The 26,125-nt window shown below is 55.7% G+C and overlaps 1 protein-coding gene across 3 annotated transcripts in view; it reads left to right on the top strand.

The window, feature by feature from the left end:
- Nucleotides 1-1,620: 1,620 nt before the first annotated feature.
- The window catches only part of FLT4 (fms related receptor tyrosine kinase 4), a 58,523-nt gene continuing 34,018 nt past the window's right edge, over nt 1,621-26,125 (top strand). For 2 of the 3 annotated variants that reach the window (XM_072023398.1, XM_072023399.1), the window contains exons 1-2: nt 1,621-1,853; nt 20,878-20,974. In XM_072023398.1, the coding sequence (XP_071879499.1) occupies nt 1,796-1,853; nt 20,878-20,974 (155 nt within the window). In that variant the 5' untranslated portion in view covers nt 1,621-1,795. The remainder of the gene's footprint in view (nt 1,854-20,877; nt 20,975-26,125) is intronic. The other variant, XM_027468567.3, reaches the window with a different exon arrangement.

Here is a 26,125-nt window from a genome sequence, read left to right as displayed (position 1 = left end):
CCTGTCCCCACGCACACCTCGCTGCCTCCCCGCTCCCTGCTCATGCTTCAGGCACACGCCGCTGCCAGGTGCTCGCTGTGGTCCCCAGAGTGGGTGCTGCCCCATCTCTGATCTCAGTCTCGAGGACCTGATCCCACAGTCTCAGCTCTTCACCCCACGGTGGTGCTGCCCCTTGGCTCTGCCCCGTTGTCCCATCGCCATTGGGGAACTTCCAAAATCTCCCTCCAGAAACTTCACGGGCTTTGGCACCCACCTGGGATGGAGGGACACCAACACCTTCCACTCCTTCAGGATCAAGGAGGAGGGTGGTTCAAGATGAGTGTGCTGGAGAGCAACTTCAGGGTTAAAAACTAATTAATTGGGCTGGGGGGAGCTGGGTAAAATAACCACCGTGGCTTGGATTCCCTCTGACAGCGCCAGGAGAGGGACAGGGCGATCCCTTCCACAGGTTTGGCAGCAAGAGCAGTTGAGCACACAACAAGTTTTCCTGCCTTTTAGAAGCCACGAGCACATGGTTCTCATTCAGCCTCCCTTTTTTTGTGTGTGTGTCTACAAGCGTGTATAATCAATAACCCTCTGGGGCGCAGCATGGGGCCGTGTTTATTTATCTACTTGGTGTTTGGTGGGCAGCAGGGGCTGTGCCCACTGTGCTGGTGCTTTGCCCACCATGCTGGTGCTGTGCCCGCCGTGCCAGCACGCTCCCGGAGCTGTGCCATCGCTCCTGACCTCAGGGCATTCACAGCCCGTTTGCAGCCAGCCAGGGGAGCACACGGGATGCTGTGCCATCCCGCTGCCAGCACCGCGGCACCCAGTGCCTCCAGGCCCAGCTGGCATCCCACCGCTGCCACCGTCCTCTCATGGGGAGATGAGTGCATCCCGGGGTGTGAAAGATGGGTTGGAAAGGGGAAAGGAGAGAAAAGAGGAGTTTCTGGGGGGTTGCGGGAGCTGGTTCGTTGTGGGGTGCATGGATTTGGGTGTGGGGTTGTGTGTTTGGGTGTGGGAGTGCCCTGTCAGTGAGGTGTGGGGCACTTAGTGGTGCTGGGCAGCACCAGGGCTGCCTCAGGCTGGTGGTGATGCACTTGGATGGACAGCACAAGTGCAGGTCCCTAGTGCTGTCCCACATGAGCAGGGGTGCAAGCATGCACACAGGTGTGAGAACGCATGCAGGCATCTTTGGGTGCCCCCACGGTGTGCAGGACTGTGTGCCTAGGTGTGCACACACAGGTACGGGCTTTTGGGGAGCATGCAGGCATGAAGACGAGACACATGTGGCATGTGCGTGCTGATGGGAGAGGGCATTTGTGTGCCTTTCCCGGGTCTGAGAGCTCGGGCTGCGCACCCAGGTGCACGCGTGGAAGAGGGCAGTGGGGGGATGTTGGCAGGCAGGGGCGGGTGGGATGCAAACACCCATGGAGGGGTGGATGCACGCGGGGGATGCTCACAGGTGTGGATATACACAGGAGATGCTCACAGGTGTGGATGCACACAGGGGGGATGCTCTCACCCCCGCACCCCCTCCCACAGCCCCACCGGTGCCCGGAGCCTCAGGTGCGCCCCCCCCTCGCCGCCTCCCACCCCGCCCCGCCCCGCTCCGCCCCGCCGCCCGCCCGGCGCCCCGCGGGCTCGGCGGAGGGCGGCGGGCGGCCCGGGCGGGCGGAGGAAAAGGAAACGGCCCCGGTGCTCCCTCCCCGCCCGCCGCCGCGCGTCGCCGCAGCTGGGGCGCGGCGGGAGCAGAGCTCGGGCGCGGGGCGCTCCGCACCGCTCCGTACCGCACCGCCTGCCCGCAGCCCCGGAGATGAAGAGAGTTTGCACGCTGCCCCTCTGGCTCTGGCTCGGCATTGTCTCGGAGGCAGGTGAGCAGCGCTCAGGGAGCCGCGAAGGCTCCGTGCTCCGGCCGGGGGATGCGGGCTGCCCGCCCGGCACCTGCGGAGGAGCCGGGGACGCGGGGATGGGGCTGCCCCGACGGGACGGGCACCGGGAGTGTCCCCCCTCCGGGTGTCTCCCGGAGCCGGCAGGGAGCGGCGCTGCCCTCCTCGGGATCCCCGAGCCCCGCCGCGTCCCGCCCCGGTGGCCGCCAGCCCCGACGGGGCGCGCCCGGTGCCCGCCCGGTGGCCCCGACGCAGGGGACGGGGGGACGCCGCCACCTCCCCGCACCTCCCGCGGGAAGGAACCGCGTGGGGCTCTCGGAGCAGGGATTTCTCCGCGTGGGGAAGCACCCGGAGGCCGACCCCCTGCCCGGTTTATTTCTGTTTCGTACTCGGAGGCATCGCTGGGGAGCGCCGGGCAGCGCGCTGGGGAGGAAGGCACCGGGAGGCGGTGGTCGGTGCGCGCCCTCCGCTCTCCCCGCTGTCCCCCCCAGCCGCTTGCTGGTGGCTCTGCTCCCCCTGGGAAGCCCCCCAGGGCAGGTGGCTGGTGAAATATTTCCTACAGCGCTGGGGGAAAAGGCTGGTGGGCAGCGAGCTGAATCCCCGGGGCTGTGTGCGCTCAGGTGGCTGCTGCACCGCGGCACAGAGGGGGCTGCGGAGCCCTTTTGGGGAGCGGGGGCCGTGGGGCAGAGCTGAGCCGGGTGGGCTCGCGTGGGTAAAGAATTTACAGGAGGAGAAAGTTAGCAGTGCAGGGAGAACCTGGAAAAATAGATTTGGGGAGTATAAATGGAATTTTCTCTCCCCTCAGCTCAGTGACTCACTGTCACCAGTGGCGTTTGCTGCTGTCGTCGAGACGAGCTCGCGGGCGGGCTGCAGGTCTGGCTGCAGTGGTGCAGAGGGGTGGTACGGGCAGAAATTGGGACTGTGACCCTGCTCTGCCCAAAACCTCACAGCTGGCTCTTGTGCCACGGTGGGCTGCAAGAGCTTGGGGAGCTTCAGCAGGCAGGGACCCGCTGCTGGTGGCATCGCGGCGGGAGCTGCAGCTGTTCAGAGCTCTCCTGTTAGCAATTTGTAAAGCAGCGTGTGGCTGTCTCGGGTCCTTTCATCTCCCAGAGGTGCAGGGAGCTGTGCCTGAGAGGCTGTGGCCGGCGTGTGGCTGCGGGAGGTGTGGGTTTCATCAGCATGGGGCTGTGCGGGGCTTTGAAGCTCTCCAGCACTGCCTGATTAGTGCAGCGGTGAAGGGCAACGTGGAGCTCAAAGGGGAAACTGAAGCCCCCTTTCTCTGCCTTTTTTTCAGTTTTACCTGAGACCAATTTTTGGTGTGTATACTCATGTCCTCCCAGCTGGGTGCAAATATCTGCCCTTCTTAGAAATAGGGATGTGTATTTGAGATTGTTCCACCTGGGGAGGATGAAATAGTTAATCTGGGGGCCGTGAAGGGTCTGTTCTGGCTCTGTTTTGTGCATCCTGCCTGTTCCTGCACCCCATCACCCTGCTAAGGGGTCCATAGCTGGGAGAGGATGGGCTCTTGCTGCTCCCCAGCTCCGTGGTGCCCCTGGAACGGAGCAGAGCTGGGGTGCTCCCCTTGGAAAAAACAGCGTGATGGGGGGAGCATCCTGGGGATGCATTCCTGGGCTCCAGCACCAAGCCACGATGCTGTGGGTGCAGAGGATTGCTGGCCACCCTTCAGCCAAACAACCTCACCGCGTGGAGCACCATATCCCCTAGGTGTGAGGGAAGGGGCCCTGCTTTTGTAGGACCTGAGCCGAATGTGCTGGCGGCTGCTGCCTGCGGACCTCCCCGGCCGGGTGCGCCGACAGCCCCGCCTGGCCGTGCCAGCAGCAACATTTGCGTTCGCAGCTGGGATCCGAAGCGGTGGCTTTATTGCGAGCAATAAACACGGGGCCGTTCCAGCAACACCCTTTCACGCAAAAGCCCAAGCGTGCGCAACGAGCCCCGCTCTGCTTGACCCCGGTCACTCGGTGGTGGTGAAGCGGAGCTCGGAGGTGGGTGATGGGAGGGCTGCAGCCTTTGGGGATTGGGGAGGGGGCCCTCGTGCCCCGCTGCTCGCTTAAGGATAATTTTGGATGAATGGGCTGCTATCACCGCCCTGGGATTTGGCTTGGGCACGCGAGCCCGCGGCTCGCTGCCTGCACAAACAGCCACGAGGATGTTTGTTGCTGAGCTCGATTTGACATCTGGCCGGGGTTTTACTCACCCCCAGCAGCACAATGTCCCTGGCCAGCGTGGGCTGGGTGGGAGGGGGCTTCCTGCAGCGTGGCCCACCCCGTGCTGCCCCTCGCCTGTGCGCTCAGCTCCACGCAAGGTCTGCATCCCGCAGCCACGCAGAATTTTCCAGGGCAGGCGTGGGAAGGGCAGGTGCTCCCGGCCAGGAGGGAACACGCTGTTCCCAGCATCCCGGGGCAGTTCCTGGGGAGGGAAAGGGAGAGCAGGATCCCACGGGAACGGCAGCAGGAGGGGGCCGTGGCCTGGCAGCCGCTTCTCCAGTGCCGTGAGAGGCATCTGTGGCGCTTGGGGTGTCGCTTTGCAGAATGGCTGCTGAAGAATTGAGGATTTTGATGGGTGCCAGGATTTTGATGGGTGGCTTTGGGGAGCAGCGTGAGCCCGACAGGATTCACCCCATGGAGGTGTTTCCAAATGAACATCACCTCCATCTGTATATTTAGGCTGCTGGGATGAAACAGCCCCAAGCAATGGGTCGAGGTGCGTATTTATACCAACCACAGCTGCAGCAAGCCCACAGCGATGGGGATCCCAGGGGGTCCTGCAGGATCAGGGAGAAGCAGAGAGCCCTGCAACAGCCAGATCCCACTGCCCGTGAGTGGAGGAGAGCAGCCGAGGTTTCCGTGTGGGGAATGACTAAACACCACAGGGCTCTTCCGCTGGGCAGGACGGGCTGGGCATGGCGTGGAGGGCTGCAAAAATCCCTGCTCAGCAGGAGAAAGCAGCTCCTAGTGGGTCACTGTGGTGGGAGGATGAGGAGCTTGGCACCATGTGGGACAGAGGCACCTGGGATGTGTCTTGCCTCAAGCTCCTGCTTCTCCCCACCCGGTGGGATCTTGGCACGCAGCTCCAGGAGGGTCCCACGGAGAAACCCCCAACCTGGCATGGGGCTGGGGCTGAGCCTTGCCCCGCACCGGGGCTGGGCTTATCTTTAGCCCTTCATTAGCAAAAGAAACCCTGCTGCAGCTGCACTGGCATCTAGTGCCTGGTTAAATTAATTCCAGGGTTTTATTGCCTCTGGCTACCCCAGACCTTTGTTTCTCGTTTCACGTTGTTACAAGGGAGGGTTCTCCGGATCCCAGGGGGGCTCTTTCACTCCGGTCAAAACAGTTCTGATGTTTTCGGCACAAAGTATTATTGCTGCCCATCTGCGGTGCCTCATTGTTCACGTGAAATAGTGGAAGCGGAGATGGCCCGCGGTCAAGTCGGCGAGGAGGCAAGGGCCCCGCAGCCTGGTTTGGTCGCTTGTGTTCATGGAGCAGCCGCGGGCAGAGCTCTCGGGCTCGAGGTGCGAGTTCAGCACGGGGAGGGTGAAAGCCTGGCCCCGCGGCAGCCGGTGGCGAAACTCCCCCCGAGTTTTATAAGCAGAGAATATTAACCAGGGAGTCTCTCCTGGAGCCGTTTCCATGCTGAGGTAGCAGAAACAGGTTTCAGCCAGTGACTTGTATTTCACCTTACAACTTCTCCCACGTGCTAATTGTTTTTCTTGCTGCGTTTCTGCCCCCGCCTCCCCCCGGCGAGCATCTCCAGCGCTGCCTTTGCGGGCCAAGCCTGGAGGTGCCGTGGGACGGACGTCATGCGCTAATGAGGGAGGATCAGCTTAGGGGGTCATGAAAAGACTCTGGACATACGGGACGGGGTGGTGGGGAAAGGCAGTCAGATATTTTGAGCAAGTGCTTCTCTGGCTGAGCACAAAATAATAAAACAAAAAAACTTTTTTGCAGGGAAAGGAGCAAGGACCCCAGGGGTATCCCCAAAAAAAGGGCTGCAGACCCTTCTGGTCTTTGTCCTCAGGTGCTGATGGGCAGAGAGCCCTGGCGTGAGCAGAGATGAAGGGAACAGATGAGATTTTTACCTTCCTGCAGGCAGCCCAGAGCTGCTTAAAGCGCTCCGCAGAGCTTGGAAAACCACTGAAACCACAGCCTGGTGGCAGAAGGCTGAGCAAGGAAATAAGCTCAACCCTGCAACCACCCAAAGCGCCACGCAGGGGGAAGCGAGCAGGCACGTGTAAGGAACCAGAGCAGCTCAGGGATGCTCTCAAGACCCATCAGAGAGGCCAAACCTCGTGTGTAGGGGTTAAACCTCCTCCTGGATGTGGTTGGGTAGGAGCCAGCCAGCATCGGCGTGCGGTGCTGGTGGCGGTGACAGCGCCCACCTTGTCCCCCCATGGCTGCACACACGGGCACACCTTGGGCAGCCCCACGGGGAAGGGTTAAGCCAAGACGAGCGGTGCCGGTGCCAGGCTCGGTGTCCAGGTTCTCCCTGGCGGAGGTCAGCGGTGGTTCATGGGAAAGGAAAAATTGGCAGCTGGGCCGGATGTCCCTGCATTTCCCCTCTTCCTGCAGCCGCCTGAACGATGTTCCTTATTTAGCTTTCCTGACGGACAGGAGGAATCCGATGGCGGAAACTGTCACTGCCTGATAACAGCTCAGGGACCTCTTTATGATGGGCGGCACGGCAGGGAGCGGGGCAGCGCTTGGCCTCGCCGGGCGGGCAGAGCCGGGCAGCCGGGGGTGCCCTTTGCACCCTGGTTTGGGGGTTGGCTGCGGGTAGGGAGGGCAGGGCGCTTGCAGCCCTTCCCTTTGGGCTGCTGTGTGTGCAGTCCCCCTTGGTGCTGCTCAAAACACTCTCAAGGCCAAGAAGCAGAGGCAAATATATATTATATATTCATTTTTTCTTATTTTTGGTGAAGTGTTTGAGCTGGTGGATGGGGAGAGTGGAGGCATGGAATGAACCCAGTGGCCAGGGTGCGAGGCCAGGCGTGGTTTTCTGCTTGCAGGCGATGAGGGTGTGAATGGCAGCCAGGACTGGGGGGCATCAGCAGGAGATGGGCTCGAGCAGCACCAGGAGCTGTGGCCAAGCACACCCATCAGTACTGGGACCAGCTCCCCGCGAGGATGCTCCAGCTGAGCAGATTAACATTGCAAAGATGTTACTGCCTGCTGTACCGTCCCCTGCTTTCTCTCCATGGAAGATGGCATCTCGCTAGTGTCTGAGCCATTTTCATATATGTGCCCATGGTGACCAGCCCCAAAACCACAAAAGGTCCCGAAATGCAGCCTGTATTTCAATGTATCCATTGATTTTTATCTCGCATCTGTGGAGGCCACCAGGCTGCTCCCATACCAATAAGAGCATTGTTTCCATGGCAATTAATGTATTTTAAAAGGGCAGAATGTACAGAGAGACTATTTTTTAAAGAGCAAGCCCTAAGCAAAGCAGCCCTTACACCCCGGACTGGACGCTGGATGCCAGGTTTGACTCTGTGCAGTGCACGGATCGGCGATGCTGTGCTGCGTGCTGGGACACCAGGCATGCTGAGCCAGCTGGGCAGGGTGGCATGGGGCTCACGTGGACCCATGGAAGGAGCCCACTGTGGCCCCGCAGCCCTGGGATCATCAGCCCTCTGCTGCTCGGGGAGTTTTGTGTTCCCTGGGGCAATGAGCTGCTCCAAGGTGCGTGTCTAAGAACTGCAGATTTAGCTGAACAATATTAAAAGTCTTCTTGTGAGACTGCAGACCTCGGCTGGACCTCACAGGAGTAATTTCTGAGCCCTATGAGCAACCCCTACCTGCCCAGCTCACCCACCTGAGCACCTGCAAGTTGTAGGATTGAGGATCTGGTCATCAAGCTATGCTGGTACCTCGGCACTAAATGCTTCTCTCTTCAGCTAAGCTCAAACTCCTTTTGTGTTGGCTTCCTGTGATCATATGGCAGGGAGATGGGTGTGCAGGGAGCTGCTCTCCCAGGCTGGATGTGTCACTGCACTGGCCACCAGCAGCAGTGCCAGGGGTGTGCGCAGACCTGCCGGCTGTGGAGAGGTAGCGGGAACCCCAGCCTCCTGCCCCAAAACCAGGGCACAGCTCAATCCTCATGGGATATAACAGGGCCTGGCATCCTCCCTGGCTATTCCGGGGCAGAAAAAGCAGCATAACTCATAGTGTGAGTTATTTGTTTAAAATTACGCACGCTTCTCGTGGCGTCACTTCCTAGCGTGATGCGCGGTCCCCAGCACAGCGCAGTGAGCTCACTTCCCACTGCACCTTCCTGGCACAGGCGTCACCTCGCCCGGCCGCAGCCACTTCAAAGTTTAATGCACAGTCTTGCCCTGCAGCCAGTGGGATGAGAGAGACTTATTTTTGGTCTGCTCCATCCTCAAGTGGTGGCAAAGGATTTGCCCCTGGGAGGTACCCGGAGACGGCACCATCCGTGCCCCTCTCGCACCATGGTTCAGCTCCTCCATGCCAGGGATGGGCAGGCTCCTTTAGGGGGTGAAGTGAAAGAGCCTCCTGCACCAAAATAACTGATGGCCCCCGTCTCGGGAGACGAGGCCGGGAGGTGGTGGGATTGTGCGAGCGAGCGGTAGACAAAGGAAGGAAGTTTTTATTACTGGGCCAAATCCTGAAGTCCTTCGGTTTCATTTAGTCCCATGCCTCAGTGGTGATTTCAGTGGAGACGGTCTGAGTAAAGAGAGAAAAAGGGCTTCAGGATCTGGCCCCTGGGTAATTGTGTCACGTGGGAAGCTTATAAAGAATTTGCAAGCTCATGATGGCTTTCCTGCGGGGCTGGTGCTAGGGTTGATGGCAGCTGGGCCTCCTGCCTGGGTCACCGTCCCCATCCTTGCTGGGGGTGCAAAGCACCAGTCCCACTGGCTGGTCAGCTATTTCGGCTGCTGGCAGGATGGGCAGAGCCCATGGGGCTTGGACGTGTGCATTAAGGTTGGTCTGCGCATCCTTCAGACCCACAGAAGGTTTTAGGGTCCTCTGGATTTCTGAGTTAGGGGCTCTTTGTGCATCAACAGGTCTTTAAAGACTTGCTGCTCTCCTGTGTCCTCCTGCAAACAGCTATAAAAAGCACAGAGCTGCATAGCAGGACCTGGAAAATGCTTCAGGGGTTTCCCCACACGGGAAAAGTGCACAGGTCCCACATCAGCTGGGGTACCAAATGTGTGTGTGTCCATGTAGACACATGTGCTGACCACAAGGGCTGGCTCTGGGGCCCAGCTCCCCACCTGTGACTTGTTTTCCCCATTTCTGAAGTTCTCACATCTACTAAGATGGATGTTAGATGCAGTGACCTAAATATATATGGAGAGAGAAACAGAAGTAAGGGTAAAGTCAATAGTTTCTTTGGACAACAACAGTAAATCTTGGTATTTACCGAGTCAGGAAGTTTGGGCACGAATTGTGGTTTATACTTGGATTTGGGAGCTGCCAGCTCAGAGTGATGGCAGCGAGCAAAATGGCATCCAGCAGGGGTGACGGCATCGAGCGCCCACAGAAATCCATCACTCTCGCTGTGGGTTGGCCCGGCCCGAGCAGTCCCCAGCGAGGCGTAATTTGGTCTAAGTGGCCATCAACCCGTCACGGCGCTGCAGCGCTCGGCCCTTGGGAAGCAAAGGGCAGAAGTTTAACGGCACGTCCCCAGGGCAGGGGGCCGGCTGCGGTGTGAGATGCTCCTGCAGGAGGTGTGTGCGTTCACACCATGAAAATCACCGAGCTGCTGGCGGACAGTGTGGGGTCGTTGTGCTGGGATGACGTGGAGATACCCAGCAATGCTCGCGTAGAGCGGTTGAGCTGAGGTGGTGTGCCGGAGGACTCCACTTTTGGGATAAATTAGGGCATACGCTGTCCTTCTGCTCCTCCCCATACCATGAAGTCCCGGCATGTGAGCTGGGAGAGCCACTTGGTCAGGTTGATGCCTGCTTTTATTCACTCATGTGCTATGAGCACTAATGGAGACGACAAGGATGGGCAGTAGCATGGTGTCCCTGGCTTGAACACGGTTGGATGGGTTTTGGTGTCCCCAAACCTCCCATGTCGGAGGGAGGCAGGGACCTTTCCCATGTCATCGGTCGCTCCAGAACTGTGCCTACCTCAAGGCACAATGCCCAACCTTGCTGCTCCGCAACACTCAGCGTTTCACAATATTTATGGCCCCTTCTCACCCCTCGCTGCTTAGACAAATAAAGTCTAATGCAGCCTGAGGCTGTTAATCCCTGGCTCCCCAGCCTCCCAGCAATAACAAGGCCTGGGTGGCATTTCAAAGAATGTACCGGGGCAGAGGGGGAGCGGGGGGATCTCTCTTTTATAAGACGGTGGAAATACAAACCTGCCTTCATCAAAGATAAGCAGCGTTGGCTGGGCTAAGCTCCTGCTCAGGGGTTAGGGCGGTGATGGAAGGCAGGAGACTCCGCGCGGCACTGGCCCCGCAGTAACCTTTACCAAAAGAAAAACACTTCTTAATACAATAGGAGGTTTTAAAAAAAAATAAGACAGAAAATTAAACAGGGCCCCAAGTGAACTTAGGAAGCTGTGTTAGCTTAGTGAGAGGTGCCCATGTTGAAACATCCCGAATGGCACCTGGAGAGGCTCCGGTCCCCTGACCCATGCCTGTCCTCAGCCCCTTGGTCTGGTTCTTTGCCGAAATGGCCCTGCTGCCTCCTCTCTCCTGCCAAATGGCTCCTCCTGCCTTTGTCCAAGCCAATGCATCTTCCTCTCTTTCGGTGAGGCTGCCTCAGGCTCTGCCGCAGCTCCGGGCACGGCGTGGTGACCAAACAGGGACAGCCGAGGAAGTGGCGTGGAGGCTCTTTAGCACAATTCCCCCCCTGTTAGTCCTCGTGCTCCTTCGGTGGAAGTCATTAGCATGTGTAAACGCTTCCTTCCCATCACGGCTGCTTGCGTGCTCTCCCCGCTGAGCTGCACGGCAAGGGAAACACCTTTGAACGGGAAAACAAGTCAGCCTCTGGGTATGAGCAAGGGAGTAACTGGGTGTTTATGAAACTTGGTAACCCTCCTGGAAGCTGTTTTTTGTTTTTGTTTTTGTTTTTTTTTTAAAGCAGCAGAAGGTGTTTTAGTTTGCTGGCCTCCAAATAGCACCAGAGTCCAATACTGCCATTTAGGCTGGGTGTTTCATTGTCAGAATCTCGCTGTGATATACGGAGTGTGACATTTCAAACTCAGCCGTTCTTGGAAGGGAATGAAGTGAGTTTCAGATCTGCATGAGGGGTGTTATGAGGAGGTGGAGAGAGAAATCTGTGCAGATGTTGAACAGCCAGCTAATCTCAAGTGACGCGAATGCCCCGATACACTTTGGCTCTGGGAGCTGATGATTATCATCTCTTGCTGCAGCGGGTCCTGGCTTGTGGTTGAAGCCATGCGCCAAGAGAAACTGGGAGCGTGCATGTTTGCACCGTGCCCTCGGCGCCGTGGGCAGCCCCGCGGGGCTGGCTGTCCTCACAGCACCCCAAGTTTCTCCATCTTCGTGTCTCCCAGCCCAGCAGGGAGCAGGTGGAGTCACTGACCCAGGGTGAGGAGCAATCCAGCAGAACCCTGTGTGCTGGCACAGCCTCACCGCACTCTCCTGCAGAGCCCTTTCCTCTTGGGGACCCTGTGGAGAGCAGAGTAAGATTTTTTTATTACCCACATCAGGGAAGATTCTGGGTTTGGCCAGCTCCAGCTGCTTTCAAGGATGGCAGAAAGCCCATTGTGCAGTGTTTTTCAGGCAGGCTGAACTGTCTTATCTCCTACATGGCTGTAGCAGCACTCACCCCAGGGACCAGCACCTCCCGTCCTGCTCACGTGGATGCCAGGAGGGCTTTTAGATCTGCAGCGAGCGCTCAGAGCTCTTCCAGCAGCCTTCCCTGCTTGTGCACGGCTGACCTCGTACCTGAGGTTTCCTTCCTCTGCCGCTACCTCTGATGACTAATTCTCCTTTGAAGCATGTGCCTGTGATCTTCCTGCCTCCCCTCGTGCCCACCCCGTCAGAGGAGGCAGAGGGGTCGTGCAGCTGCGCACGTGCGGGCGTGCATGTGAGGAGCTGCACGTGGAGGGGGGCCCGTGCGCTCGAGCTCCCCAGGCAGCAGGGCTCTCATGCCCGTGACCGCTCTTCCCTTTGCTTTTTTTTATTATTATTATTATTTTTAGATTATACTTGATGCTTGAAAACCCAGCTTTGATGATCAGGAAGTTAAAATTCCTCCTGCCCTTTGCTTGCGCTTCCTCCTTTCTGGACCCGTCTTCATCTAATGTAGCTTTTTCATGTCACATTGGCTCTGGGATAAATCTATTTTCTTTGTTCCATGTTATCTTTCATCAGGAGCTGTAAGGATTCCTTCTTTTTTTTTTTTGCTTGACTTTTTTTCTTTTTTCTTTTTTGTTTCCTAAGCTAAAGCAGCTCAGTTCCTGATGCTTTACCCTCTCTGGAGGGCAGGGACGGAGGTGCAAAGAGGCTGCGTGATGGGCTCTCAGGGAGCCTGGAGCAGATGGAGGATTGAATCCAGGTTTTCCAGGGCCAAGATAATCATCTAATTGCAAAACAGTTTTGTTTTTTTCCCCACTTGCCCTGCTCATCAGCTTCTCCCGCACTCAGCAGCCGGAGATCAGCTCGAGGATGGGTCATGCTGTGGAGAACAGGCACTGCCAGCCCCGGGGCAGCTGCGTGGTTTGAGGGCTCTGCATTGATTTCCATTCACAGCTAAGTAGCAAACATCTGGATTCAAACTCCAGGGACAGGGAGACGGAGGAGCAGGTCTTTTCCGCTTGGCGTGGTGCCTCCCAGTCCAGCTGCATGGCTTGCAGGCCCCCCAAAGAAACCTAGTACGGTGTGCCAGGCTGCCCCAGCCTGGCTAGGGGGCTGGCAGGGGTTTCAGGGGGAAACTGGCCCTGATGGTGTATGGGGTTTGCTTCGGTGTCCTGCTCAGCCCATCCGTAAGCCGACATGCTTGGGAAGAGCCAGACTTCAAAGGCCAGCAATTAAGCCCACACACATCAAGGAAAAAGCAAACCTGCAACTTGATTTTTTTTTTCTTTCGAAACGCTGCTGCCTTTTTCTCTCTGTGCTTAGTGCCGACCCTCGGGCTCTTCCTGACTTCTTCCTGACTTCCCGGTCAGCTGCCTCCACATCTCCCACCGACAGGTAGATGCCAAGGCCTCTCTTAGCTTGAACCCTCTCTTCCTTGCTGGTATATCTCCAGCTCATTTCCAAAGGCACTGCACCAGGGTACAGCTCAGGGATCAGCTGGTAGCAGAGATGTCGTTAACGATGTCAAAACTGAGGATGCACAGAGACCCTGCTCTCAGCACTGTTTCTCAGGCTTTCCCCCTTCCCTGTGCCCACCCTGCCTGGGTGCTGGGGCTGGGCTGGGGGCTCTGCCCAGGTTGTCACCAACCTCAGCATGGCAGGGGGCTCCTGCTGATGTACCCGCTCTGTTTTTGGCAATGGGTGGTTTAGGACCTCCTAGACCTGGGTGTTTCACCCAGCACACTGGGTGTAGGTTGGTGGTGACTTATCCTCTGGGAGCTTATCTGTCTCATTGGGAATCTCTTTATGGATGTCTCACAGTAGCAAAATCCACGGTTTAGCTGAGTTGCATAAAAAAGTACCTGTTATCTGCCTCGCAGCTTCACCTGGTACAGTGTGAGGAGCAGAGAATACCAATTTCTTTTAGTGGCTTACCCTGTGTTGTTATATAGGTTATAATTTTTTCTCGGTGGCTGAAGATCTCTCTGTAGCATCCCATGGGTCTGTACCCACTGTGGCCAGATGTAATTCAGCCCAGTGAGGGTCCTGCTGGATAGAGGTGGGTTGGAAGTAAACGCTGAATCCTGCTGAGCAGTTGCAGGTGGGTTAATTGGAGGTGGCAGCACTGTGAGCTGATCCCAGACCCCTGGGATGTCTCCAGCTCATCCTGAGCACACACTTGTGCTGGCAGTGCCTGTACACCAGGTGCCAGATCTGGACCCACTTGTTTCACATGAGCTGGGGACCATCTATGGCATCCCTTCAGGTAAAAGGCATAATAAATGGTGCTAATGCTGTTACCAATCCCCTAAAAACCCCCATGGTTTAGCCACGCACCCAATAGGGGCCGCTGGAAGAGGGGTGGCCGTGTATGCTGAGCAGGGTGGCTCTGCCCTGGGGTCCTGCAGAGGTGGTGGCAGAGTGGGAGCTGTCGCAGGCTTTTGGGGAGGTTTGAGGATTTCTGACCTTTGGGGAGCAGGTCCTGTGGGCAGAATAGGTCCCGTTCCTGTCTGGAGGCTTTGGGCTCCCCCTCCCCTCCCCGTGCATCCCGCTGCGCCGGAGCTGCCCTCCGAAATGTCAGGGAGAGGAAGCAATCCTCAGCTTGTTAGTTTCTACAAGGAAATAAAACACACAGATGGCTCGAGCATCCTCTATCTCAAAGGCAGGAAAAGGATTCTCCGGGCAGGAGCAGGCAGCCAACAAACCCGGAGCGATCCAGGGAACGAAGGACCAAACAAAGCAGCGTCTGGCCAGCCCCTGGCCAGCAGCAGAAAGGGTGGGCCGGCGGCTGCGAGGGGAAACGGGCTCTGTGATGTGCAGGAGCATCCCTGGCCGAGCCAGAGCAGCAAACAGCCGCTCCCCCGGGGCGCGGGGAGGCTGCTGACAGCAGAGATCCTGGAGGAGGTCTGCAGGGTGGCCCCGGCTGACCCGCTGCCCCAGGCCGGACATGTGGTACCTGACAGAGGCTAACTTTGGCTCAGGACGCAGCCTCTTGGGGAGGATGGAGTAGGGAGCGAGCACCGGGGGGAGGGAGAGGAAAGGCGGCAGGAGACAGAAACGCAAACATGGCCTGAGAGCAAGGGGGCAGGGGGAGGGGAGGAGGAAAAAGCAGGGTAAACCTGGCAGGATGGAGCAGGAAACCAGGCCGGAGCGAGCAGGGCGATGGTGAGATAGTGCTTCCTGCGGGGGGGAGAGGGAGAAAGGCAGACAGACAAACACCCCCAGACGGGCGCTCGGTGGCGGCCTTTGGGATGCTGCAGGGATGTGGTGGCAGGTCCCCGGGGTGTGGGTGGCTGTGCCAGTGCAGTCCCTACAGCAGCACTTTGGGTGTAGGCACACCATGCTGCCTCGGGCAGCTGGGCTGTGAGATATCCCGGTTTAAATCCCCACCTGGAGGCAGCCAGGGATGGACACCAGGTAACTTGACTCCTGAGGATGTGCCCAGCTCTATCAAAACGGGCTCTGGAGATGAGCTCCTCTGTTTCTGTCCCCTGATGAGGTCACCGGCTTGCAAGTCCAACAGTTAAAGGAGCCCGGAGGGTTCACGCCTCATTCCCCCTCAGCACGGGGGTTATGAGATTTTTGTGCCTTGCCAGAAAAAAACAGTTAAGTCTGTAAGTACTGAGAGGCAAAAGAGCCCCTGGGATGTGTGCACTGAGGCCAGAGCAGCCTTTAGTGGCTGTTATGATTTTGTGTTGGACAGCAGGGCTCAAACACCCATTACGTTTTGTGAGTATTGATTGAATTCCTGCAATTATTAATCCCTTACCTCCCCTGAAGGAGGACAGGCAGCCCTTTTTGGAGCACAGAAGCACCTAATGCTTTGCAAGTATCCACAAAAGGCTGAGGGCACAGCTCTACTATGCTTGCATGTGATGACATTTCAGGGATTTGAGGTCTGTGGATGGAAATCTCCCTGGCCAGGGGAGCGTTGTCTCACCCAGCATCACCTTGAAGAACTGAAGGAGCTCTTGGTGCACAGGGTCAATCGTGTGCCAGGGACAGCAATGCTGATCCTAACACAACACGGGGTGCAGAGGGGGTAATCCTGCATGGAGTTGCACAGCCTCTGTGTCTAATCCTTTCTGGGACAGGTCTGAAGTCAACGATGGGTTGCAGAAAAAGGAGCACTAATGAAGTTCATGAAAGACGGACCTGCTTCCTTTGCCCTTTCTGCAAATGCCTGGGGGGGTGTCTGCCTTTCTGTTGTTATCCTTTTAAATGTATTCATTGCTCACGCCTCTGCAGGCATCATGGAAACCTTTAGCACAACACCTCCATCCTTCCCCTGGCCCCATGGTGAGCATGGGTGGCTGTTGCCCTTTCTCGCAGCGCCTGGCAGAGCCAGCTCTGTTTCGGTGTCCTTTCCTACCATGTGTCACCCTGGCCACTGGCAGGATGGAGAGAAAACACTTCGTGTTTCATCCCCACGGCAGCTGGAGCATGCCATTCATTTCTCATCCCCGTGCGATATCTCACCTCTCTGCAAAACAAGCCTTCCTCCGTGCCAGTGAGCAATAGGAGGAGGAAGAGGAGGAGATGACAACTGTGCGTCCAAATTCCCCCCACTGCTCTGCCTGTGTGCGTGATGTCTGTGCTTTGCCGCTCCAGCCTGCAGCTGGATGCCTGCCCCGTGTGTGAGCAGGAGCTGCTCCACGTGGGAGCTTCACTCCCTGTTTCACAGCTGCCTGTGAGGTACCAGTATTTTATCGTTGGCTTGCCAGGAGCAGGTCTTTGCTCACGTAGGAGCTACGGTGTGTGATGGCATGTCCAAGTGTGTGCCTTGGCCTGCTTGTGAAGGAAAAGTCTCCTCGCTGGGTCTGCAGCCTGCAGGAGCAACTTGGAGCAGTCAAGGGTTCGGGATGGGGGTGAGACCCAAGAGGAATGGGAGATGCCATGCAAGAGGAGCTACGATGGGGTATCCCGTAACACCAGGCCTTGAAAAATCCCAGGGCTGCCAGGGACAGCTCAGAGCCGCTGCCTGAGCCCAGCAAGGCCAAAAAAGGCTCATCCATGGTGCCTTGTGTTGCAGTCTCAGCATATGGGTAAATTCAGGGGGTCATCCTGGAGTTTTGGTCTGGGGATTTGATTAGCTAATACAAATCTGCCTTTTTCTAATTGTTATTGCTATTTTTAATTGGAAGTGTTGTCCAGTTCTTGAGTTCCTGCCTTGGTTAGTAGGGATGTTCACTGATTGGGAATTTCTGCCTGAATGCAGACTTTGAATGGCGTCATCAAGAGCAGGTCCTGGGGCGCTTTGCTCCATGCAGCTCTGGTCACAAAACCCCAAGGCGTTAACTTTGTTGGCAGGAACACGGTGTGTTGGTTTAGCTGGGGACATGCGGTAGCCACAGCCAGAGCGATCCAGCCCAGCACTGGGGAAGGAAGTCAGCGAGAAGGACAGAGCGTGAACAAAATCCCTCTCCGGAAAGGCGCCCCGTTAATCAGTCAGCAGGGCCGACTCAGCAGAGAGGGGAGGGAAGGGGAAGCAGAGAGGGGCTGAGGTGGTGCGTGGGGCTCAGAGGCAGGATCCGACACAGGGCTTCCTGCAAGTTGGAGCAGACGGAGAGCAGGAGCTGTGCCATGCCTGCACCTCCCCTTGCCCTTCCGTGGGTTTCCAAAGCCATCACTTGCTGCAGCAGGGTTGGCTGTGGTGCAGGCCTTGCTTCACAGTGATTTAGGCATCTGCAGCCATCGCAGTGGAAAACTCAGCATGTGCTCAGGGGTGGAAAGTGATGAGGGCAGGCACAAGGCTGGAGCAGCAGCCTGCAGGCCCCTAGGTCTTTGTGAAGCATCCTGGGGTGCATAAAGCTTACCCAGGGGAGTGTTGGCTTCCCACCCAGGCATTGCAGAGCCCCAGGGCATGGGACATGGCTGTGCACCATGTGGACAGCCCTGCTGCCACACCGAGACCTGCAGTGGTTTTAGGGTGCAGAAAGAGGGGTGGAGGGGGCTGGAGAAAATGATGGAGCCAGTGGCGATAAGGAGAAGGTGCAGCCTGGCCCCTTTCAGAGCCGTGTGCTGAGAGATCAAGGCTAGGAAAACCGCTGGGAAACACGCTTCTCTGAAAATAGACAAGGTGTGAGTGGCTGTGGGATCCTGCTTCCTCTCCCCGCATCCCATCAATCCCCTTCTGTTTATTTTAATATCCTGCTGCCAACTTGCTTGGAAACCATCTTGAAAAAACAAAGCTTGCCGGGGCTGCCGCATGCCTTTTTAATTACATTAATGCTCTCCCCGCGCAAGGATGCATTTTGGTGTGCACGAGCAAGCCAGGTCTGCTCAGTGCTTTATCTAAAGCTTTGCCGGGGCTGGAGGTGGGGAAGGAGGGACTCAGAGGAGAGGGGACGCTCCATGCTCTGGAGACATCTCCTTCATGCCGTGGGATTTGCTGGAGACACAAACCATCTGTACGTCGCTTAGCAGAGATTTAATGGCCCAGATCAGTGCTGGGGGGAGAGAGGCACAGGGGAGAGCCATAGTGGGGCAGTCACTCCCACGGGAAGGGAAGGGGCAGCAGGGGGATGGATACAGCTAGTAAGCATGGGGAGGGATGGAGACTGATTTTTGGGAAAGCTGATGGCTTTGAAGATGCTTTTGTAGTCTGCCAATGGCTCTGTGCATCCCTCGCCTTGGCTGGATGCTACAGGTGGCTATGGGCACTGTCACTGCAAGGTGCCAGCCCCAGTGTGGGGAGTCCTCAAAGCTGCCATCAGCCTGAGACCAGTGAAGGGGCAGGATGGCCACCAGGGCCAGCCTGGAGCTGGCCGCCAGCCGCAGGAGCGTCCCTAACCCTGCACCACGGCACTTTCGGAGCGAGCCGCGGTTCCTTTTCCTGTTGTACTTGTGGAGGGCCACAGACAGGATGCATCTGCAGGAATCCCACAGCCTCAACCTGCACAGATCGTAGTTTTTCTCTCTTCCCCTCCACCCCCCAGTGCTGTTTGCAGCAGGTCACCGAGCGGCACGTGAAGGGAGGCAGGGGGTCGCTTCCGCGGCCGTCCTGCCACCCCCAGCCCCAGCAGCAGTGCAGGCACTTGCACAGCATCAGCCAAGAGGCTCCTGACACCCCTGCCCATGGGTTTAGTGGTTCAGGTGGTGCCAGGATTTGGGGATCAACTTGTTGCTTGCTGCCCAGGGCACCAGACAGATGAGTGAGCTTGTTGGCCCTGGCCAGGCCCATGGTGAGCCCGGGTCTTTCCCCTGCTCGCTGGGGCATTGGACTCACAGACTGTGGCCATCTGGAGAGCTGTGTTTGCACGGGGATAAGCGTGTCCGGCATTAATAGGAAACGCAGCTTAGCGGTCAGATTTCTCCCCGCCTTTTTTAATAAACCTCGTTACATTTTTGAAGGGATTTTACCAAAAATGCGCTCGTTTATTTTCACAGCCACGGGGCGCATTTTTGTCTGTGACATCCCCAGCCCTCCCTCAGGAAAGGGGAGGTGGAGGCGCGAGGCAGGGTGTCCTCCATGGGGGCTGCCAAGCGCCGCCGGCCCTACTCACTGGTTGAACACCGAGCAATGGCTGCTGCCTTGGCTGACTCATCAGTGAGACAGACGGTGTCTGTAGGACATGCCATGGGGACCCCATACAGACAGAGGAGGGCCAGGGCAGCCACTGGGCTGACGCTGCCTCACGTGCACGCAAGGGATGCCCCTGTGCCTGGCAGGAGATGGCAGTGGGGAGGGGAGGGAACATGGCCTGCTCCCCTCCGTTGCCATGGGGGCAGCCGCGGGGATGGCCGCTGCGGAGCCGCGTGAGGGCGGGAAGGAAATGGAGAACAATTGGGGAGAACAAGGCCGGCGGCCCCAGCCTGGCCATGCTGGCGGTGCTGCTCGGCACGTCCCTCTGTGTCCCCCTCAGCGGCCTCTCCCGGCAGCCCTGGCTCCTCACGCTGCCCCTCGAAGGCCTGGTGCCAGAGGGGTTGGCGGCCATTTGGTGTCCCTAGGAGCTGGGGGCAGGTTTGGAGCCTTCCCCGCAGGTGTGGCTCTGCTTTTTTGAGGCCTGTGTCCTCAGGCCATGGTTTCGAGGTGTCGTGTGGTGTTCCAGCTGGTTGTGAAACCCCTGGAAACATCGCGTGCCTGAGATCTCTGCCAGGTTTCTTTGTAATTGATAAATGGGTTTAAACGGTATGGAGGAAGGAGACAGACATGAGCAGAGCACGGTTGCAAAAACCTCACACTTCATAGAAAATCAAGCTAGCAACAATTATTGCAATCTTTTCTTCATTAGCATTTAGCATCTACCTGAGTCGCACTTACACATTTCACAACTCTTTTTTTTCCCTCTCTATTTCTGGTTAGTTTGCTTGCTTGCTTTTGCAGTCACTGTTTCTTTTCTTTTAAATTATCTTGCGTCTCCAGAAGCTGGAGTTTTAAGATAAAGATCATGAAGTAATGACGGTCAGAAGCACCATGCTAATGAAAAACAACGGGTACGTCTCTGAGAGTAACCGGTACTTCAAGATGTTTTGTCCATGAGGAGCTCACATAGGGTGCGTGTCTTGCATGCCGGAGATGCAAGCACACCAGAAGTGGGACTCTCCCAGACAAAAGCTGGGAGAAGAAGTGTGTGATAATGTTTATCTGCACATTCTGTAAGCCTGGATAATTTCACTCCTGAAATTCCTGTGGTGCAAAGGAAAGGGCACTGCTGTTATCCCCAAAGTTACAGTCCCCTCCAGGTGACTCCTGCCAGAGAAGGGTCTGCTGTTTCCTGAGAGCCTCTCTGTACAAATACAAGAGTTTTGTATTTGTGGTATCTGTGCAGGTGGATTTTTTTTGTCCCTCCTGGTTACAGCAAACTGCATATGTACAGAAAAATTGCCTTCAAGACTCTCTCTGGTTAGCAGATATGATCATTTCAGAGCAGTAGTCCAAGTGAGCTCAGCCTAAGTCACCTGGTTAGAAACAACCAACACTGGGCTCCCTGATTTCTGGTCTTCCATTCTTTATCTGGCCCTCATCTGTGCTAGTCTATCCATCTGGACCCAGGAGCTGTCAGGCCCTTGCTCTCAAGATGTTGTTCATGAACTGCTTGCTAGAACTAGGAGGGCTGCAAATGAATCTCTTATGTCCCAGTGAGCTAGCATTAAATTATCTCGTAGGAGCAGTCTCATAGGAGATGTTTCCTTCAAGAGGCTTTGCTCCTGTCTGGGCATGTGATGCCCAGCTAGCTACTGCCCACAGTGGTGGGTCAAGACTAGCAGATGTTTGCATCATCCCTTTTCTCCTTTCTCTCCACAGATCTGGTGAGCAGCTATTCTATGACCCCCCCTGCTCTTAGCATCACCGAGGAGGAACACGTCATCAACGCCAAGGACACGCTGACCATCACCTGCAGGTAAGCTGCAAACATACACGGCTCTGCCTAGGCTGCTCGTACCTGGTAGGTGTTGGAGGACCAGGCAAGGAAAGCCCATCAGAGAGATTTAAGCTGCAGCATACCTGCAAATTAGCACGGCTGGCTAGAAATCTGCCACATTAACCCAGTGTGAATTCATCTAATTAATTAATTGAAAAAGAAGCTGAAGGTGTCTCAAAGGAGATGGTGATAACCTCTGCTGTAGTCTTGCAGACAGAAGGAAGATAGAGAAGCACTTGCATGATCTGACAGTTTCCTTGGAAGTTTTTTAGGGAAACTGGCTTCCTAACTCTTCTGGTCTTTTCTGTGACATTGCTTGCTCTCACCTCATCAGGGACTGCTAGGGTTGGAGTTCTGGTTTCTAAATCTGGCAGGTCATCTGGGGGACATGGAGAAACATCCTTGGGAGAAGGCAAAGCTACACTTTGGTTGCTGTGAGAGGCTGCCAACTTTTCTGGGATTTAATGCTTTGTGTTGTACACTCAGGGGTGAAGAGAAGCCCCAGCCAGGCCAGGTGAATATTTCTTTGAAAGGACCAGGAGAATCCCTGGTCACTTTGGAGACTGTGGGTCTGTGGTGTTGTGTCTAAATTGATTTGTCCCATGCTGAGCATTTGGCTGTGTGCGTTCTCACCGCTACTTATCTTGAAAAGAACCAAAAAAAAAAAAAAGAAAAAAAAAAAGCAGGGGAGTCAGTTCTTCTGACAAAGCTGGAGTTTCCCTCCAGCAGCTGAAAGTAGATCTCTGCCTGGGATCTGAGCGCTAGGGCCCAATGGGGGTATAAATTCAGCAGGGCCTCAAATGGGTATTTCTCGGTGTTATATATAACCACAGAGCAATTACTACAAACGCTTGGCTTGTATTGTGTTCCTGTCTTGTCACAAACATATTTAACTTTTCCTGGAACAGATGGCATTACTCTTACTTTGTGAATCCGTTCATAACCAGGGAATAGGGACAGAGGAAAGACTGTTATGTCCATACTGAACTGACTCCACCTAGTCTGGGAAGCTAAGCATTCATGGGCTTGTTCATATGGTGGCCTGAGGAGGGTGACCTCTCTGATTCCCACAGAGCAGGGTGCCTGTTCATGCTGCCTGGTAGCTGCCCTAGCACACAAGGCCACGTCTGTTTCCCACGTGTGCCATAGCCCCAGAGAGACATTGGCAGACCTCTCAAGTTATACCTCACGTGTAGTACTAGATATAGGGACACCCTGTGTGCAGCAGACTCAGCAAGGTGTGCCCAGGTTATCCAAGACACTTCTGGCCACCATCATCCACTGCACATTCACCATGTGTATCATGTACAACGAAACACATCTGTGTTGTTAATGCAGCTTCAGGCAGGGAAGGCAAAGGATGACCTGTTGACACCCATAACAGGGACAGCCCTGTTGATTGCAGGTTGACCCAAGGCTAAAAGACATACTGAAGTTCAAGGTATTATTAGAGTGTCTTCCGCAGTCAGGCATGAACATACCTATCTAGCAGCCTGAATCGGAAAGCCTTTCTTTTCAGGTCACCCTCCTGGACTGGGAAGGACAAGATTGCCCTTTCCTTGTGCCCTTGTTAGGTATCAATTAGTGTGAAGGAAAATCCCACGAAGTGGAAAAAAAAAATCTTTTTTTCCAGCACTGACTCTGCATGGCTTGCCCTTTCAGGGAACATCATACAAACTGCAGAGGCTGTCCAAGTGGCAGCAAGCTCCCCATTTCCTGCTGAAGTGCCAAGGTTTCTCTTTCAGGCTCAATAGGCAGCATCCACAGAGTGTGCTGGCATGGACACAGCTGAGATAAACAAGGAACATTCCTGCCCTTGGCTCACAGATGCTATGTGTGACTGAACTGGACATCTGAAGAGCAGCAGGGCCATCTGCAAACAGTACTAAAACCCACACACCCTCTGTCCATGTGCTCCCTGGCTGTCCCCTGCCTCTGCTATTCCAGATGTGCTCCTCTGGGGTTGTACAGTGTCCTTTACGCCATCCACAGGTGACAAGTCTCAGCACCTCCTGCACAGCTCAGAGGTTCCCTATCTCCCTGTGAGCCCTCAAGCCTGAATTTGTCTGATGTCTTGAGGAGAGGATTTTGCCTGTGGGACACAGTTACTTCATTTGAATGAAAGTAAATCTTTCCTGGTCCCTGGATCTCTAATTACACCCAGCTGCTACTCCAACCTCTTCTCTGGACCATGGCCCACCCTGGGAAAACCTGGCTTGTGTTAATGGGAGCTAAAGGGAAAAACACGCAGACCACCAAGAGAACAGGCAAAGGAGAGGGTGATGGGGCAGGGTAGGGCAGAAACAAGTACAAAATCATGTCCAGGATCCAGGGATTCTTTGCTGAGCATCACGTTGGAGGTGGCTTCAGTTTGACCTTGCTCTTCCCTTGAGAACAATGTCCTCTGGCTGCTCTTCGAGCTGCCCTGGAGCCAGGAGCATGGGCGCGCTCAAAGCAGTGCTGCAGCAGAAAGCTGAGCACAAACCCCCACCGTGTGAGACTCCTCAGAGACCTCTCGAGCTTCACCCACTGAGCGTGAGAGTCCCGCAGCCGGCTGCGCTCTCAGGCTCCCCTGCAGCTCAGCCTGGATCTCACAAACCCGCAGCTCTGCAGCCCCTCTCCTGACCCACAGCCCGCCTCGCCTCGTTGGTGACCGGAGTTCATGCCAGGCCATGAGATAAGTGATCCTTCTGGAGCTGGGCATGTTTAACAGAGGCCCAAAGATGCAGCATACCCACAAGGAGTCACTGGATGCTCTGCTTTTTCAAATGTCCCCGCATGCAGGCACATTCCCCCATCACCCAGTGCAACGCACTCTTGAAAAGTCTGTGCAGAGCAGGGGACCTGTGTAGGAGCATTCCCAAAAATACAGATCATGCCAGGGCTGGCAGAGAGCCACGGTGATGTCTTGATTGAGGCATGTGGCACAGCAGGGTGAAGGAGTCGATGGACAGTGCGTCTTTTATTAGCTCCCATCCTGAGAAGGAAGGAAAGCGTATTGTGAATCTCTGCATTCATGCCCTCGGCAGCCTGCGCTGGGGAGAAGCAGAGAGCCTGTGCCGTTCTGCCTCATGAATATTGGAGCAGAGCCCACAGGAGCTGGCTGCACAAAAGCAAAAACCTCTGGAGGAATTGTCTTGGTCCTGGCTGTGCCAGCCCGGCCCCAACCATCCCATCCTATCCCGCAGGTGTTGGGCACTTGGCTGGAGAGGGAGCATCACACAGCCCTGGTATATAGAAAGGGAAGGGCAAGGGTGTCCTTTGCTGCCCAATGGCTTGTTGATAGAGCCGACTCGCAGATGCTTGTGGATGCACAAACCCTACTCTAGCAGAAAGGAAGTATTTGACCCTGGAGCCCTCTTGGCTCCTGCAGAGGAAATGAGCACTGCGGCGAGGCTCTAGGAGCCTGAGGACAAGACAATACTTCACCATGGCTGCTCTGGGGCAGTGTGCAGGGACACGCACCACCTGCTGCTCTCTCCTACATACGTGTGGCTGCTGTGAGCATCCTCCGTGGTGCTGAGGGGGGGATCTGTCTTATCCCAGCTAAGCCACAGCCAGCTTTGCCCATCATACCACACTCGGGAGCTTCAAAGAGGATTGAAGAAAAGTGGTGCCAATTGTAATGTCTCCTTTGAAGAGCATCTGTCCCGAAAAGATTTAGGAAAACAGCTGTAAAGAAGCCTACAGTGCAACTGTTTCCAGCTGGCATCAGCAGGCTCCGTCGCCCAGAGACATGTTATCACTGAGCTGAAAGAAAACAACTTGGGGAAAAAAAAATCTTCAAAGGTGACAAATAGGAGGGAGGGAACAGTCCAAAACTGTTGCCTGGACCTTTTCCCAAATGCAGAGGGTAGATTCAGAGAAAAATCCAGGTGAGCCTGGCCTGCCCTCATCACTGCCTTCTTCCAGTCCTCTTAACACACCAGTGACACTAACTTGGACTCTAACATCTACGCGTTGTGTCCCCACTGGAGCTGGTTGGGCAGCACATGATGCAAGGAATGTCTCGGTTCAGAGCCGCCCGCAGGCTGGTTGTCAGGTCTGTTTGCACTGGCCCATCCGTGTTTATATAAATACGTGTCACTCAGCTACTGCTGGCCTTGATGGTTAATAAAACAAGTGGATCTGATAATGCGTGAAAATCCCAGTGGGTAAACAAACAGAAAGCGGAAACGCTGGAGACTTGTACAATTACTCTGCTCCACGCAGAGTGCCAAAAATGCTTGAGCAAATGCAAAGGGCTTTGGGGCTCCTTTGCACAACTGGGACCTGGAGCTCTCATGCGCTCTGCACCCGATGCAGTGGGGACGTGGGCACAGGAGCAATGGGCGTGCACAGAGGCTACTGGATGTTACTGGTTTGGAAATGAGATCTACTATTATTTTTCCGTGTGCATGCATAGGAGGGGAAAAACTCAAAATTCAACAATTCTGTTCTTATTGAAGCATTTGTGAGACTGATCCCTTGGAAAAGCCTGCTGTGATTCACGGGCACAAGCTGCCAGGGCTGTAGTTCTTGTCCTCTCTCAGGCACTGATGGCGTTTTTAATGACTGCAGAAGTTTGAGCTGTGTTAGAGGGGCCGTCCCCAGGAGCATGTCAGTGCCTCCAGAGCCCTTGTAGCTGGTGGCACGGGGATGCTGCAGCGTGCTACCTCCAAACTCATCTGTGGTAAGCCAGGCAGCAGGAGGTGGAAGAGCAAAATCTGCAGGAAGACCAATCAGCTGCTGAAGACAAACACAAAGGGGCACGTCTTTCCCCCACGCTTGGACAGAAATCCTGTGCTGACTGCGTCTGAGCCATTGTGCCCTCCGATGGCACCTTATCTCGCTTCCTCCTCGCTGTCCCTTGCCATCGGGATCCAGCTATTGATGACAGTCACGGTCTGGCTGTGCTTAAAAGCATCTGCCCCAGACCTGCCCTGGCAGAGGAGCTGCCTGTGCCAACATGCCCATTCCCAACTTGCATAAAAGACGAACCCAGTTTCCCCTAATAGAGCAAACAGTGCGACAAAAAGCCATTTTTTACCCCACAGCTGTCTCTTGCGATTCCTTCTTGTTTTCCATTTCTTTTCTGTGCATTCTTAAGTGACTCTCAGCTACACTGGCAAACTTTCAAGCGTGCACTGG

Source organism: Anas platyrhynchos, chromosome 14 (assembly GCF_047663525.1).
Source record: "Anas platyrhynchos isolate ZD024472 breed Pekin duck chromosome 14, IASCAAS_PekinDuck_T2T, whole genome shotgun sequence".
NCBI classification, from domain to species: Eukaryota; Metazoa; Chordata; class Aves; order Anseriformes; family Anatidae; genus Anas; species Anas platyrhynchos.
This window is presented reverse-complemented; position numbering and strand designations above follow the sequence as displayed.